Here is a 13,747-nt window from a genome sequence, read left to right as displayed (position 1 = left end):
GATGTCAAATGTGATGATAGTGAATAGGGAGAAGTTCTACATTGTACCAAAGGGCTGTCAAGTTATGTCACAAACCTACAAGCCAGTTTATTCTGCAAATATAATAATCTTCTAATTTTCAGACAAAGAAAAGTAAACTAATGTGTTCATAAAAAAAATTATGAAAACGTAGTAAGAGATCTGACATCACCATTTCATATGTTTTATTGCCATAAAATATACAGGTTTAGGCAGCTGCTATATTAAAATGTCTTTAAAAAGCCCAGTTCACTCAACTTGCAATATCACATATTTTTCCACTTTTATGTGGTTAGTCCACACGTTTTTTAGATACTTGGCTTTGTAACCTTTGCTGCCAGGTTTTTATAATAGAGGTTTTATTATTGTAATTTGTCAAACTTAATAGCAAAGAATGTTTCAACAATGTTCTTGGGTACTCAGCTTAATCTGGCGACCTTCGGCTGAGAATACTGTCCCTACCAAATTCAAATTCAAATGTTTAAAGGCTCTGGAGCCTACAACTAAATTCAATTAATTGTATCAGGGTGGCAGCAGGAGTTTTAGAGGTGGACATCTAAACAATATGGGACTGGAGGACAGAGGACATAAGGAAAAGTAAGAAAATAATTTGTTTTGCATTTGAGTGAACCCCCCCCCCCTTTAATATGTAGAATAAAATCAGCATTCAAGTAAACCAAGGCTCCTGCATGATCTGTGGAGCAGTAATACATCAATAAAAGTGTCTGTTAATTGCAGTTTGCATTGTCATCATATAATTTTCTATAAAACCTGACAAGACATTGTGATTGGTTTGGTGATTAGCAAATGCTCACCAGTCCCTTTCATGGGGCTGTCTATATGGTATGCCTATAAGACTAAACACATCCTTCTCTGTCGGTGTAGTAATTGGAGTGCCGCTATAGACCTTCAAGCTACCCTGACGCACCACATCTTTATTCAACGAATGCTCCGATAAACTCATTTTTTTTGTCTTTGCCAGCGCTCTCATTGAGCGGTTAAAGTGTGCCGATCCAGTGAAATACATGAGAGCGCAGGCAAACTCATTGTAGGGCACTACGATGATGTCCAGCCTGCGATGGCGGTGGCCAGGTCCTGGCAAACGGCACACACCCATGTATTTCTTCTGCTCACCATTTTCTTCGTGGCTCACCAGATCGTCTGTCAAAAACCCTGAGAAATAAACCATTGTTTTTTTTTTAGGTTTCTCTTCAGGAAAACAAAGGTAAGAATAAGACCTGCTAAAGAAGGTGGAGCTTACCACTGTCATGGAGGCTCTTTAACAATTTACTGAACACCCCCTTGTGGGACTTGCCATCAGGATGAGATACAAGTACGTCAACATCTCCACATGTGGCCTTTCCCCGACGATAGGAGCCACATGCCATCGCCACCAGGCCTGGGTCTACGGCCTGGGCAGCATTCTTCAGCTGCACATACACCCAAAAAAAAAGAAATGAAATATAGGCTATCATCTATCCTCGAGCTAGAGATTTTTAAATCTTTGGCATCTATCCATAATAGAAAAAAAGTGTTTACTTTGTATGTTCTCTTTTCTTTACGGTGCCACTGGCAAACAAGTAAGCTTGTACCTATTTACAGCCAAATACTGGGAGGTAGGCTTGCTAAAGCATCACTTACTTACTTTGACAAGCCTGAGGGAGTACACATGCTTTAGTCATCTATCTAATGTGCACTTTCTATCTGGCAGCTTTGAAGGAAAAATAAAATCCAGTTAATACAATATGAAAACAACTAGCGTTGTACTCAACGCTCTGGAGTGAACAGGTATCTGGCTAACTTAAGATGCAGCTACTTTTTTAGGTTTCAGGAGTTGGTTTTCTCCTTTGGGATACTCCACTTTGTGAGAACACAGTCTGGTTTCACCATTATCAAGCAGTCAAGGAAAGTTGACACACACTTTTTCTTCTTTTGCCAAATTACTGAGGGTTAAAACGGGGGAATCTTATCTTATCTCACCTTTATGTGCTTGAATAAACATATTATTGAGGTGTAATCCAAATATATTTCAGTCGTCATCACAGAATGATACATGTAGATGTTGCAACAAATGAAAATGCATTACCACTTTCTCTATGGCTGCTGCTTCTTCTCTGGGCATGCGGTCTAAAATGTCATCGTAGTGCTTGAGTCCTATTTTCTGAGTGTTACTCAGGTGGGCTTTTGTGCGGATGTCCTCCAATGTGCGAAAGCCCTAAAAGACAAATAGCATTTTTAAGAAATCTTCAAAGATAACAGTATGTGGTATATTATACCTTTGCCTCCTGTGTCATTCTTGCCGTAGTTATCAACTAGATCAAATGTTATAGCCCACAGCTCTAAGGTACATTTTTACCTCAAAACGCTCTCAATAAGCTAATATTGGTACTATAAAGGCCTGGCCCAATTATTAGTCAGGTCATAATCCAGTTTTAATCTGGACTGTATTTTCTTCGTATTATCAAACACTTGTTTAGTTTAAGAGCGTATCTTGTCAGTGTTGAAGTGCAAATTTCACATTAAATGCAATAATATGCCTGTGGTATTTTGATTGTGAGTGTGTGAGTGTGAGTCTTACCTGTTGGTACCACTGCCGTGCAGTTTTAATTCCTGCACCCCAGACATTAGTAAAAAGCTCCAAAACTGGCACAGCCTCCCCGAGGTGGTCGAGCTTCCGCAGGTGACCGCTCTCCATGATCTCGTCAATTTTGTCGGCCATTCGTTTACCAATTCCTGGAATCTGACAAGCCTCCTAAAACAAATAAAAACAACTTCAGATTAAAAAAGGAAAATACGCAAAAAAATCCCTGTATTGTTTTTTAAAAACAATCCGTCTACTTGCCTGTCATCCAATAAAAAGTACTCGCTACAGTAAATTCAACAACACATTACTGACACTACAAACAACATGATATTAACAGCAACTGCATTAGGTTACCTGATATGATGTGATAGGCTTGTGGTAACTCTTCAGTGCATTGACAGCCTTGGAATAGCCCAGCGCCCGCCACCTGTCCCCTTGGTGTGTGTAGGCCTTGGCCAGCACTTCTAGTTTGTCTGTGATGTGTTTGTTGAAGTTATTCATTTTGGACTGAGAGGACTGGGCACAGACCCACTTCCCTGATATCACCTTCTGAGCAGCAGAGTCTCGACTCGGGTCTAGGCTGAGGCCAGGAGTCTCCTCTTTCGGGTGCTGGCCAGTGATCAGAGCTTCCAGGTCACTTTGTGAGACCCCATCTTCTTCACCTTGCACTTCCTCTTTAGTGTCTGTAACTGTCTGAGAATAAAATGTAATGTTAAACTATAAAACACAAAGATAGTTGTTTGTATGTGTTCTGTGGTCAAGCTTTTGTCCTTTATTGTAGAAAAGGATTACGGACTGAAATCCTGCAAAACATGTCAAACCTGTACACGTGACTTGGACACCTACCATGTCTATGGTCTTCTCTTGCTTGGTCTGATCCAACACTGGCTCTGCAATAGTTCCGTCAGCGGGCTTGACATTCAGCAGCTCTTCTTTAATATTTTCATGCAGTGTTTCAGATTCTCTAAGTGGGGAGGACATCAAAAGATGTTTAAAAACTGATGAGTCATCGCATTTTCTAACATATATTTGTGTCTCCATGTCAACCCGCTTTCGTAATGTACTACAATTTTAAGTGGTAAATGTGATATAAATTCACCATGGCTTGCTTCTCTGTGTATTGACAAGCACACGTCTGTGTGTTTGATAAACCAGAATCATCATGAGATACAGATACAAGTTAGCATTCTAAAACAGTAATATTAGGTCATTAACCTCTTGGGTAAAAGAAGGCTGTAGCTGTCAACATCAAGCAGTTGTTTCTCACTGATGCACAAACTCAACCAAATGCATTTCACTAGTTGGACTCCAGGTGGCATACTATCCACTTGTAGTAAGCGTTGTGCCCTGTCACTGTCCATGTTGTCATCCACAACAACATGAGTGACACTGGCACACAGTGAACTCTCCGTCTGTCCTCCATTCTGCCGAATTTGTCTTTGAAAGATCTGGCATCTGGCATTTCCTATTCCAGCAGGCAGGATGTACACTGTGACACCATCAAAAGAGTTTCCTGGGACAAAAGAGAAGAACGTGTTACAATAAAAAAATATTATTCACTCACTCACTCACACTCACACACTCACAACCTGTGGTATCAACTTCTTCAGGTTTCTTCTTTACTGGGGGTGCATCCTTTCCTTGTAACACTCTAGCTCGCTTGACTTTGGGAAAGGCTTTCATAATCCCGTGACGATGCTCCATCTTGTTTCTTGAAGGGGGGCGCCAGTGGCCTTCCGTGACAGAGAGCAGAATTATTGAGTTGAATAACTTAGTAAAAAAGAAGAAGAAAAACACAAATCTGGAACATATGCTGTGTACTATCAATTGTGCAAACAAATATATTAATTATAACAGTGTCTGAGTATCTAGTGAGTTCACACTGTTATAATGACTGCATGTATGTATTAAATGTTAAAATCTTGATTTGTTTGCTTTTTATACTTTGAATTATGTCGTAGTTTTCAAGTTACCATTTGACAGTAGCAATATTACACTGTAAAAAGGTCTTGCATTCAAAATATTAACTATTAAAAGCATGCAAGTATTATCATCTATATGAACTCAAGTATCAACAGTAAACGCACACATGTATGCAGACAGAGCACTCGGCTCGTATGCAGATATACAGTTAGCTTAGCTGACACAGCAGTGTCTGTGATATCTGAGTGACTTGTTAGCATTAGCTAACTTCCCTTAGCCTGTGCTAACGTGCTAAACAGCAAACGGTCAGTAAATTGACAGTTTGACTTTTCAATTAATCAATTAATTCGAACATATCCAAATTTAAGCTGTTGTGTTTGTTGCTCTTACCCCAGTACAGATGGAACCATACGAGCACAAACAGGAAGAGAGAACAATTCAATGTTTTTCTTCCGGGTCAATTGGTTTTAATTTAGTAAATGTGTCTAAATCAATCCCCCAACAATCTACATATTACACTTGTTGTTACATCGTGGTTATTATAGTAACGTTTACGATTTAATGGTTTTATTTATTCTATAAATGTTTATTTTTATTTATTTTGTGTATTAACCTCGGTTGCTGTGGTTACGGTTTGAGTCCGGAAGTGGCCCTGTGCAACTCAAACATCTTCAGAAACATGGATGTGCAGAGCTGGGTTGATATCCTAAGATCATCAAAAAAAACAGCTTTCATACACGATGGTGAGTAGCTTACAGAGAAGAAAAGCAAGTCATTAAAATAACGATAACGATAGTGTCGTCTTACCTGAAGTTAGTAATATTCATTCACTCAGACCGCTAGCTTTAGCTACAGCTAATATTAATCTCACGAGGCAACACGCAGGTGGCACAATTTACACATCCTATGTTAACATAAATAGACGCCTTACTATGAAATACTTTTTGATAATGTGTCAACACCCTGTCGCGAGAAGTTGCAACCTAAAAAATAGGTAAATAACCCACAATGTGACTCGCTGCTCTTTGGGTGTCTTCACGACCTAGTTAGTTAAGCATCTAATCTATCTCATTGTGAGATCTCTCTAATCAACGAATGGTCTACCTGCCTGAAACAGCCCTTTATCCATCCATGCTGGTTTGCATTTACAGCAACTACAGCAGTTTTCATTTTACCAAAAATGTATTCATATTTTAGTTTGTTAAATGTGAAGACACATTTAATATATTGCTATTCTAAGAAGGGGTCACATGTCTATGTTAGTAGCATAACATGTGCAATAACAATATAGTATGCTGCTGTTGTTATGACAAACTCTTTTCAAATTCTACATCCAGATAAAAGGAAGATCCACTTCCTCTTCACAGATGGAAAAGAAATGACTGAGGAGTATGACTTGAAAACAGATGAGCTCATTGGTAAGTAACAGGTTTTGAGTGTCACACAGCCACGTGTAGAATTTTAGGGGCACACGTTTATGTATCTTAGAATTTTTTTGTTGTACTTTTCAGTTCGAAAGTGGCGTCATAAAAGCACACTTGGAGCTCAGGGCGAATGGCAGGTAGAGGTTGGGGAGTCACCTGCAGGCCCTGTCACTTCTTCGGATTCGGAGGTGATCAAGGAGAACTGCTCCAATGTGGGTTTTCTTTTATGGTTTCTATGACTCAAAGTGCTGTTGATTAAAACACTAGTTAATGGTATGTTAAATAGATTTGAATGTTTCTTGTCTCCACAGCCTGTGTTCTTGCGTAAAGACACAAAGACCAGCTTTCAGTGGAGAGTTCGCAACCTTCCCTACCCCAAAGATGTCTTTAGTGTTTTTGTGGAGCCATCTGACAGAAGCATTATCATAAAAACCTCAAACAAAAAGTAAATATGCATGAAAACATATTTTCATTCCTATTGCACTCTTGTTGCATGTAATCCTGTTGTCCTCCCTATAGATGGCACTGTTTACAATAACTTTGGCTATACCGTAGTGTGATAACCATATGACACCCTTTCCATGTCCTCCCAGGTATTATAAGAAGTTCAGTATTACTGATTTAGATCGCAGTCAGCTGCCATTGGACAACTCCGCCCTCAGCCTCACTCACGCCAACAACACTTTAATTGTCAGCGTAAGTCCTACACAACATTGACAAATAAATTAATCTATACCACTAATGTTATGTTGAGTAATGCTTTAATATAAAGATCCAAACATTATAGGTTGATTCTTAGATTTGTGTCTGAACCTAAAACATTGAGTGCAGGGACCAAAACAGTATCTGACCTCAGCAATCCAAATAGTTGCAAAAGTATCTGGGGAAAAAAAGAAGTTTTCCTGATTATTAAAACATGTTATGCTAATCATAAGGATTAGATACATATGTTTATTTATGTTATTTTTATACTAAAGCTATACCTCTGTGCACCTGTCACTCAGTTCTAATATGTTTAATGCCAACAACAATTGCTCTTTTTGTGATAATTGCTTTATATACTGCATGCTCTTTTCAACAGGATTACCAGGAGGGATTTGCAGGAAGGAGACGGGGAGAATGTTGAAGTAATTATTTTTCTTCTCTCTTCTCTCTCAGTACAAGAAACCCAAAGAGATCTTAACCCTTGAACAGGAGCTACTGAAGGAGCTGAAGAAACTGAAGGGGACCGGCGAAGGGGATGTTGACTGCAAAACTCAGTGAATTTGGACTGTGGGAGCAAGAGGATAATACTGCGTTGTATTTAAACAGTGCCTTTTCAATGGTTTATGGCGTCTCAATTGTCTTTATATATTGGGGGTTCATTTATTAGTGCGGTTAGTGTTTACATTTCTCTTGCCATTTATATTTGATACAGACATATTCAGTGAAATATATTACATTTTTAAGTCTCACAACCTGATTGATACACTTTGTTGCTGATCCATGAGTGTTTTCCCAAATTAATTCTTTTATAATAGTATAAATATTTAATTATTTACATCAAAAAGTTTAATTGTATCACAACAGTATTTTGCAATTTTGATGGGGGTCACATAACCTACCTCCCTCCTTTCATTGATGTCCTTGTAAAACACTCAAAACGCACAATGCCTCATCCCTGTTCGTTCCAGGGTCACTGCTACGAGCACATCCCATTTGTGTTAACTGAATACCCTCATGTTCCTCGCATGTAGCAGGCCACCCTGAAAGCCATTACTGAAACTCTGGTCAGCGAGCAAGCTAGTGTTACTGTTTTGCTAAAACTACATGCACACAAGTTAGAAAAATGTGAAACGGTCGCAGGGCCTCGTTCCAATAGGATTTTATATTATTGTCTAACAAGGACAATTACAAAAACTGTTTTACGATTGGATTTTATTTAAATATATGTCATGTCCAGGAAAAAAAGATTTGTACAGATCCATGATTCAAAAGTATTTGTCTACTTTTTGCCAAGTTCTGTTAAACAAACGTTGTTCAGGCAGAAATACTGAGACAGAGACAAAACCACAGGTCTCTCTCACTATTGTGCTTTGTCTTCCAGATGGAAAGAACAGGAACACAAGAACCGGCTTGTCCTGTTGTTTTGCAAATTCTTGTGAAGGACTTTTTTTGGTTAAACATTTGACAAAAATGCATTCATCCATAGTTGAACAGGAGCTGGATTAATGCTACTTCAATATATATTGTAATAAGTAGGCGATTGGCCTGTTCTGCTGAGTCGATGCCCTAATTATACCTAGCATTCATTCTGAAGTCTTAAATTTTGTTATTCAATTCAATTTATTTTATATTGCCCAAAATTACAAATTTGCCTCAGAGGGCTTTACAATCTGTACACACATACGACATCCTCTGTCCCGGGACAGTAGTTTAATGCTTCACAGTCTGCTGTGCAAAGCTCGAGCTGCTGTCAAAACAAAAACCCACAGCAGCAAACACCAACTAACAAATTGGACATCCAGCTCATGCACTGTGAGAGCAGCCGAGTCCCTCTGTTCAGGGTCTTCTTCCTCCCCTGTCGTTTGGCCTCTGATGGTCATGCTCAACTGCTTCTGGGAAGAGGGTTTCTTTTCTGCCTCCCTTTCATTCGCGAATGCCTCTTCCCAGCCATTCCCCCTCTTTCAGCCGATGCCACATTTTGCCACACAGGACCCGATGCTTTTTCTGCAACCCTTCAACTCCCTCTCCGCAAACCTCCCCACCCCCCTTACCCCTCCCTGTGTGACTGGCTTCTTTTTGATAACTGACCCCTCCTCGTGTTATTATTCGAACCCACTATTGTATAACATGCCCTTTTATATGAGGTTTCACAAAGGGCCCATTTGATCAGAGGGTTACGGTGTGCGATCGTGAGAAATGCAACTACATGGTGGTAACCTTTGTTTGGGCCAAAATGGTGGGCTGACCTCATCGCTTTTAATGCATAGCTCAGGCCATTCAGGCCCAAGTCTCACTTGCTGAGCACATTGAATTCAGTAGCCTGTCACAGATATTGCCCCTCAGTTATCTGGGTCTCCAGCTTGGAGAAGAAAAAAAAAACAGTTTTGGGGGGCAACCAACAATGTATACTAGCTTTCCATCCCAAAACAACCACACGAGAAAAGCCTTGCAGCTTGTGAAGTGATTCTTTAGTGGTTTTAATATACACTCTACAATAAATATTTCCATCATTCATTTACATTTTTACAGTAAAAATATATATATGTAGAAAAAAAACGGTTACAAATTCTCCAGAATGGCCTCCTAAAGGCAGGATAGCATGTCAACTGAGACTCAGATGCTGCAACCACAAGAAAATCCACAGATAGCTGCCTTTTCTAGCTTCATTGTACTCATTTCTATTTTAAACATTCTTTGTTGCTGAGCTGGCTAACTTCTAATCAGAGTTTTTTATTCATGAAAGTATTGTTGAGCTCTTTTGAGCTTGAACCCCCCCCCCCCCCCCCCCCCCTCCCAATTTCACTAGTAAAAATCTGTCCTATAATTTGTCTGAATTGGAAATAACTAGCAGATTAGATAATCAATGGTTACATACAATCCAGTACAAAGAATTACACAAAGTCCACAAAATGAGGCAAAACGTGTATGGGCACTTGACTGTAAAAGTTAATTTCTCTGAGAGCACTTGTTTCCCCTTGTAGTGGTTCTTCTGTGCTGGTTCGTCAACAGTTCTCCCTCAGTGGTTTCAGTGCTCAGCGGCCCCCTGAGCGCTGGTGATGGGAATGTTTAGTCCGCTTGCTCAAAGGGTGCGTGGGGACACGGAGAGGAAGGACATCAAACGGTCTCCTCTCGCTCAGCAAGTGCCCCCTGGGTAGACGCTTCATGAAGTGGGCCTCCCTCTGATGCTGCTTAGTCTTTGAGGCCTTCCTCGGACGGCCCTTGCGTGTGAAAGCCATGTACCAGCCGCCGTACTTGGCGTTCTGCAGCGCCGTGTAGTTGTTTTCCAGAACAATCTCGGTGAAGATGCAGTCTTTGCCTCGTCCTTTCCGCTGGGAAAGAGAAAGAGAGGGGGAGAAGTTGAGGTATGTTGGGCAATTTTAGTCAAATACCCTTTAAAAACTTGAGAAGGCTGCTCAGAGAAATAAAAAAAGTCTAATTTGTTCTGCCTTTGATTGTGTCTAAATACTTTACAAATCTAGACTAACATTTCAAAGACACAAACACACCTCAAGATGTTGCTGTCTGGAGCCACAACACTATGAATTACACATTACCTTCCCGATCAGCTTCCCCCTTTTGTTCATACATATGTAGTATCCCGTCTTGACCCCTTTAATGCGAACACGACTTCCAAAGGAGTCCGTCTCCACCTCCAGTTTAGCTGCGCAGACAAAACAGATCACAAATAATGAGATGACACAGTTCTGACTCGGTGCAGGCATGCAGATTATTATGTTACAGTGTGTGAGACAAATACTCTCCTATGGTGGAGACTGTAATACACTTGAATTACATCATGTCATCATTAAATTTGATTAAATAGTTTTTCATGAGCAGTGACCCAGAATCATAAAGATGACTTATAAATTCACTCTTAACCCTTTTATGGTCTAGTAGACGCTGCTAACAAAGCGTGCACGCCTTGCAAAATAGTACCAAATGATAGTGATTTTGTACGGCACGATTGTTGTTGTTGAATGTCTGTAAATGCTGTGAGAATACTGCGGCCAGGGACACGGCCACAAGCACAGAGCAGCGGTCAGATTTGGGACGGTTACAAGAGTGACACCCACTTAGGATGTGTAGCCAATGTGTGCATGACCGACTCTCTCTCCCTCTGTGTGTGTGTGTGTGTGTGTGTGTGTGTGTGTGTGTGTGTGTGTGTGTGTGTGTGCGCGTGTGTGTGTGTGGGGCAGAGAAATTAAAAAGACAAAAGAACACACAGGAGAGGCAAGGAGAGGAAAAGGTATAAAGTGAAGATGCTGACTTCAGCACTCCTTATAAATTGAGTCATACATTGAGTTGTAAAGCAATGAAAATTCCTCATAAAATGCGTCTCCAAAAAGCAGCCAGCAGGCATTGAGAAGGGGATGATGGTGGTGGTGGCTGTGGTGGAAAGATGGCGCGGCACACCACAAATCCTTTGGTGACAGGATTGCTGCTCTCTTTAAGTTCAAGACAGTTTCCCATGCTAGAAGCAAAGACTGAAGTCCATCATAACAGGTGTCACATACTTTCTATAGAGTACACACACACTAACTAATAAATCATCTTCATAAGGCCACAAAGGATGGCAACACCGATGCCACAACTGATGTTTACAATCGCAAGGACTGTTTCTCCTGGATCAAACATTTTCCTGCAGGCTGCCAACATATTTTCTTTCTTTTTTTACAGCTTTTCAACACCGCCCACGCGCCATCGGATTTAAACAATTCCTGTGTTCGTAACGTGAACAGGTTTCCTATTTAATTGTTTTCCCGAGGTCTAAAAGCATTGAAGTGTAAGAAAGGATGACCTTTAGCTGTCATCGGTTTGGACTGATCGGGCAATAAACACTGGGGCTTTAGCATTTAATATTCTTCATAATTTCAAAGACAATAACAAGCGATCTCCCTAAATAGATTAACACATGTGGACGTTTGCTCCGCGATTTAGAATAAAACTATACTTTAATACGTAATCCTACTTAAACCTCAAGTAGCCTACGAGTTTTGCTAGGCTATTTAGCCGACATTTAAAAGCTAGATCCGCCTATATTCTCGCGATATTTTAAATATTTCAATCAATTAAGCATTGTGATAGATTGCTACTGGCTGGTATTTAGATAGACACTGAAATGTGTTTTGTGTGATTATGAAGGCGTGCTTTCTCTCTCTAAACATTGGAGCATGCAGCCCTGTCCCATCGTGTCCTACCGTGCACCGCCCCGTCGTCCCCGTTGGCGTTGACCCGCTTGTTGGCCAGGACCTGGACGTGCTTCCCGCTGGTGCGGCTGTACAGCTGGTAGGTTCGCGTCAACCTGCGGCTCGTGCGGTCCGACAGTCGACTCTGCTCGGTGACGTGGTGCTTGAAATTAGGAGGGGACTGCACAGTGTTCTGTCGGACAATAGAAAAACACACGTCACGAAATATGAAATTACTTTTTAATGTCGCAGGGTTTTTTTGTTTTACAACCTGGGAAAAGGCTGAACAAGTCAACTGTGAGGAGACTAAAGCTTACTTTGCCAGTCAAAGTGCCAAGGCCCAGGACCACAGTTCATTATGCCAGTCATTACATATACATAATACATCCTACTGTTTCTTCTTCCATTTATTTGTACAAGCAAGCCTACAGTATCTTTTTGGAGATGCGTTCATGGTCCCTCGGTGATGCCATTTCCCTCTCATAGGTAGTTTTTTTTTTTTACCACCGATGATCTTTCACCTCTTCTTGACTTCTTTTTTTCTCATTTCAGCCGTTCTCAATCCACATGTGTTTTAACAATTACTTTTTGGGCTGGAGCTTACCTCTTTTCAAGATGTTTGAATTGTTGCCAATTGCCGTAGCACTCATAATAAAATGTTGTCATTGTTATTGCAGACCATTGCAGATATATGACGCTGAACTATAAGGCGCTTAAGCACGGCGTCTGCATACCTGTTAAGTTGTACCTATTAATTATAGAACTTTACGCATCATTTATGTTTTTTTATTGGAGTGAAAATATGAGTTACCTGTGCGTAAAAGCAAAGCGCTGTGAACTGAAGTAACCTTAGGGAAAAGAAGAGAAAACAATTAGAACATCTAACCTGTGAAATACACAGGCAGCTATTTTATCTTAACACTCTTTACTTACAGATAGCCTAACCTCGATGTTCTCAGCCTCATCTTGTAATAGTTCAAATATTGCTTCATGAATACTCCACTGATTCGGTGCTGGAAGCTCTCGTAAATAAAGTTCCTCCTGGTGGGAATTTCAGCTCACTTGTATCCCCTTGTTGTGACATATAGACGGTGATAGCCGTGACAATTAAGAGATCCCAAACTGTCAGGGTCCCACGCAGATACGGGATCCACGCAGTAAAAAGTCCAGAAGATTTAAGGGTGCTGCGGTGCCAATCCAAACTGAAAGTCCGGTGTCGCTGTCACCAAACCACCTCCATCAAAACTCTCCGTGTCAAACACTCTCCCAGTGATGTAGCTCTTGATTCTCGTTTGAAGTCGAAAAAAAGCCTCTCTGGCAATCTGCAGAGCAGTGGTCAGTATTTGTAGTTTTACGCACGGATTTCTACGCATCAACGGTCAGATGAGCGCTGTGAAAATGATTGAATAATTAAATAATCTATTATTTTTTTTAAGTTGAATGAATCCCACGAGTACCAACACGACTTTATTGGTCTGATGTATAGTTTGAGAAATGATGCCACGGCCGTCGCTCCATGAGATGCACAGATAGTAAAACTCCAACGTCAACCTTCCTCCCACACGTGCATTTCTTGTGGCCGCCTCCAGTCCACATGCAGCATCTGTCTCCCTCCACATTTAAATACTTTAACTTGCGGGAAAGTCAATATCCTCGGCGAGAGCAGGCGGAGCGTTCGAGCTGCAGCCAATTTGAAACTGAATACTTATTAAACACTTTGTCTCCACCTATCTGCTCACAAATCCACACACGAAATCCATCAATGAGTTAAATGTATAACTAAACAAGATGAGAGATGATGATATGAAATACAGTCTGTCGTGAAGAGAGGAGCTTATTTGTGGGTTAGATCAACACAAAAATAGCAGCATGTCGTCCAAAATGTTTTTAACTATACACATTTATTC

The 13,747-nt window shown here is 40.6% G+C and overlaps 3 protein-coding genes across 4 annotated transcripts; 1 reads left to right on the top strand and 2 right to left on the bottom strand.

Moving 5' to 3' along the window:
* Positions 1-181: 181 nt before the first annotated feature.
* Positions 182-4,959, bottom strand: poll (polymerase (DNA directed), lambda). The gene is made up of 9 exons (XM_034541985.1): positions 4,916-4,959; positions 4,192-4,335; positions 3,818-4,115; positions 3,449-3,566; positions 2,957-3,295; positions 2,597-2,770; positions 2,105-2,233; positions 1,280-1,448; positions 182-1,191 (listed from the first exon to the last, which is right to left on the bottom strand). The coding sequence occupies exons 2-9, from the start codon at positions 4,304-4,306 to the stop codon at positions 830-832; spliced, it is 1,704 nt and encodes a 567-aa protein (XP_034397876.1). The 5' UTR covers positions 4,307-4,335; positions 4,916-4,959; the 3' UTR covers positions 182-829.
* A 203-nt stretch (positions 4,960-5,162) lies between these two features.
* On the top strand, positions 5,163-7,918 carry dpcd (deleted in primary ciliary dyskinesia homolog (mouse)). 2 transcript variants are annotated; one of them, XM_034533803.1, is made up of 6 exons: positions 5,163-5,268; positions 5,863-5,943; positions 6,037-6,161; positions 6,261-6,394; positions 6,543-6,645; positions 7,108-7,918. In XM_034533803.1, the coding sequence occupies exons 1-6, from the start codon at positions 5,205-5,207 to the stop codon at positions 7,210-7,212; spliced, it is 612 nt and encodes a 203-aa protein (XP_034389694.1). In that variant the 5' UTR covers positions 5,163-5,204; the 3' UTR covers positions 7,213-7,918. The 2 variants fall into 2 exon arrangements, with proteins under 2 accessions (XP_034389694.1, XP_034389702.1); XM_034533811.1 differs by having other exon boundaries at positions 5,168-5,268; positions 5,893-5,943.
* Positions 7,919-9,686: 1,768 nt separating this feature from the next.
* Positions 9,687-12,832, bottom strand: fgf8b (fibroblast growth factor 8 b). Its single transcript, XM_034533824.1, has 5 exons — positions 12,774-12,832; positions 12,652-12,688; positions 11,853-12,033; positions 10,209-10,315; positions 9,687-9,983 (listed from the first exon to the last, which is right to left on the bottom strand). The coding sequence occupies exons 1-5, from the start codon at positions 12,830-12,832 to the stop codon at positions 9,687-9,689; spliced, it is 681 nt and encodes a 226-aa protein (XP_034389715.1).
* Positions 12,833-13,747: the final 915 nt, after the last annotated feature.

This window comes from Cyclopterus lumpus, chromosome 1 (assembly GCF_009769545.1).
Source record: "Cyclopterus lumpus isolate fCycLum1 chromosome 1, fCycLum1.pri, whole genome shotgun sequence".
In the NCBI taxonomy this organism is placed as follows: Eukaryota; Metazoa; Chordata; class Actinopteri; order Perciformes; family Cyclopteridae; genus Cyclopterus; species Cyclopterus lumpus.
This window is presented reverse-complemented; position numbering and strand designations above follow the sequence as displayed.

What these genes read in the sequence shown, in the direction of transcription:
- poll (XM_034541985.1), bottom strand. Translation starts at nt 4,306, where the DNA reads ATGGAGCATCGTCACGGGATTATGAAAGCCTTTCCCAAAGTCAAGCGA. An exon ending in AGCCTTCTTTTACCCAAGAG is followed by an intron (nt 3,567 to 3,817) that starts GTTAATGACCTA and finishes CTCCCCACTTAG; the next exon opens with AGAATCTGAAACACTGCATG. An exon ending in AAGAGAAGACCATAGACATG is followed by an intron (nt 3,296 to 3,448) that starts GTAGGTGTCCAA and finishes TTTTATTCTCAG; the next exon opens with ACAGTTACAGACACTAAAGA.
- dpcd (XM_034533803.1), top strand. Translation starts at nt 5,205, where the DNA reads ATGGATGTGCAGAGCTGGGTTGATATCCTAAGATCATCAAAAAAAACA. An exon ending in AACAGCTTTCATACACGATG is followed by an intron (nt 5,269 to 5,862) that starts GTGAGTAGCTTA and finishes TTCTACATCCAG; the next exon opens with ATAAAAGGAAGATCCACTTC. An exon ending in ATAAAAACCTCAAACAAAAA is followed by an intron (nt 6,395 to 6,542) that starts GTAAATATGCAT and finishes ATGTCCTCCCAG; the next exon opens with GTATTATAAGAAGTTCAGTA.
- fgf8b (XM_034533824.1), bottom strand. Translation starts at nt 12,832, where the DNA reads ATGAAGCAATATTTGAACTATTACAAGATGAGGCTGAGAACATCGAGG. An exon ending in ACATCGAGGTTAGGCTATCT is followed by an intron (nt 12,689 to 12,773) that starts GTAAGTAAAGAG and finishes CTTTTCCCTAAG; the next exon opens with GTTACTTCAGTTCACAGCGC. An exon ending in CGCTTTGCTTTTACGCACAG is followed by an intron (nt 12,034 to 12,651) that starts GTAACTCATATT and finishes ATTGTCCGACAG; the next exon opens with AACACTGTGCAGTCCCCTCC.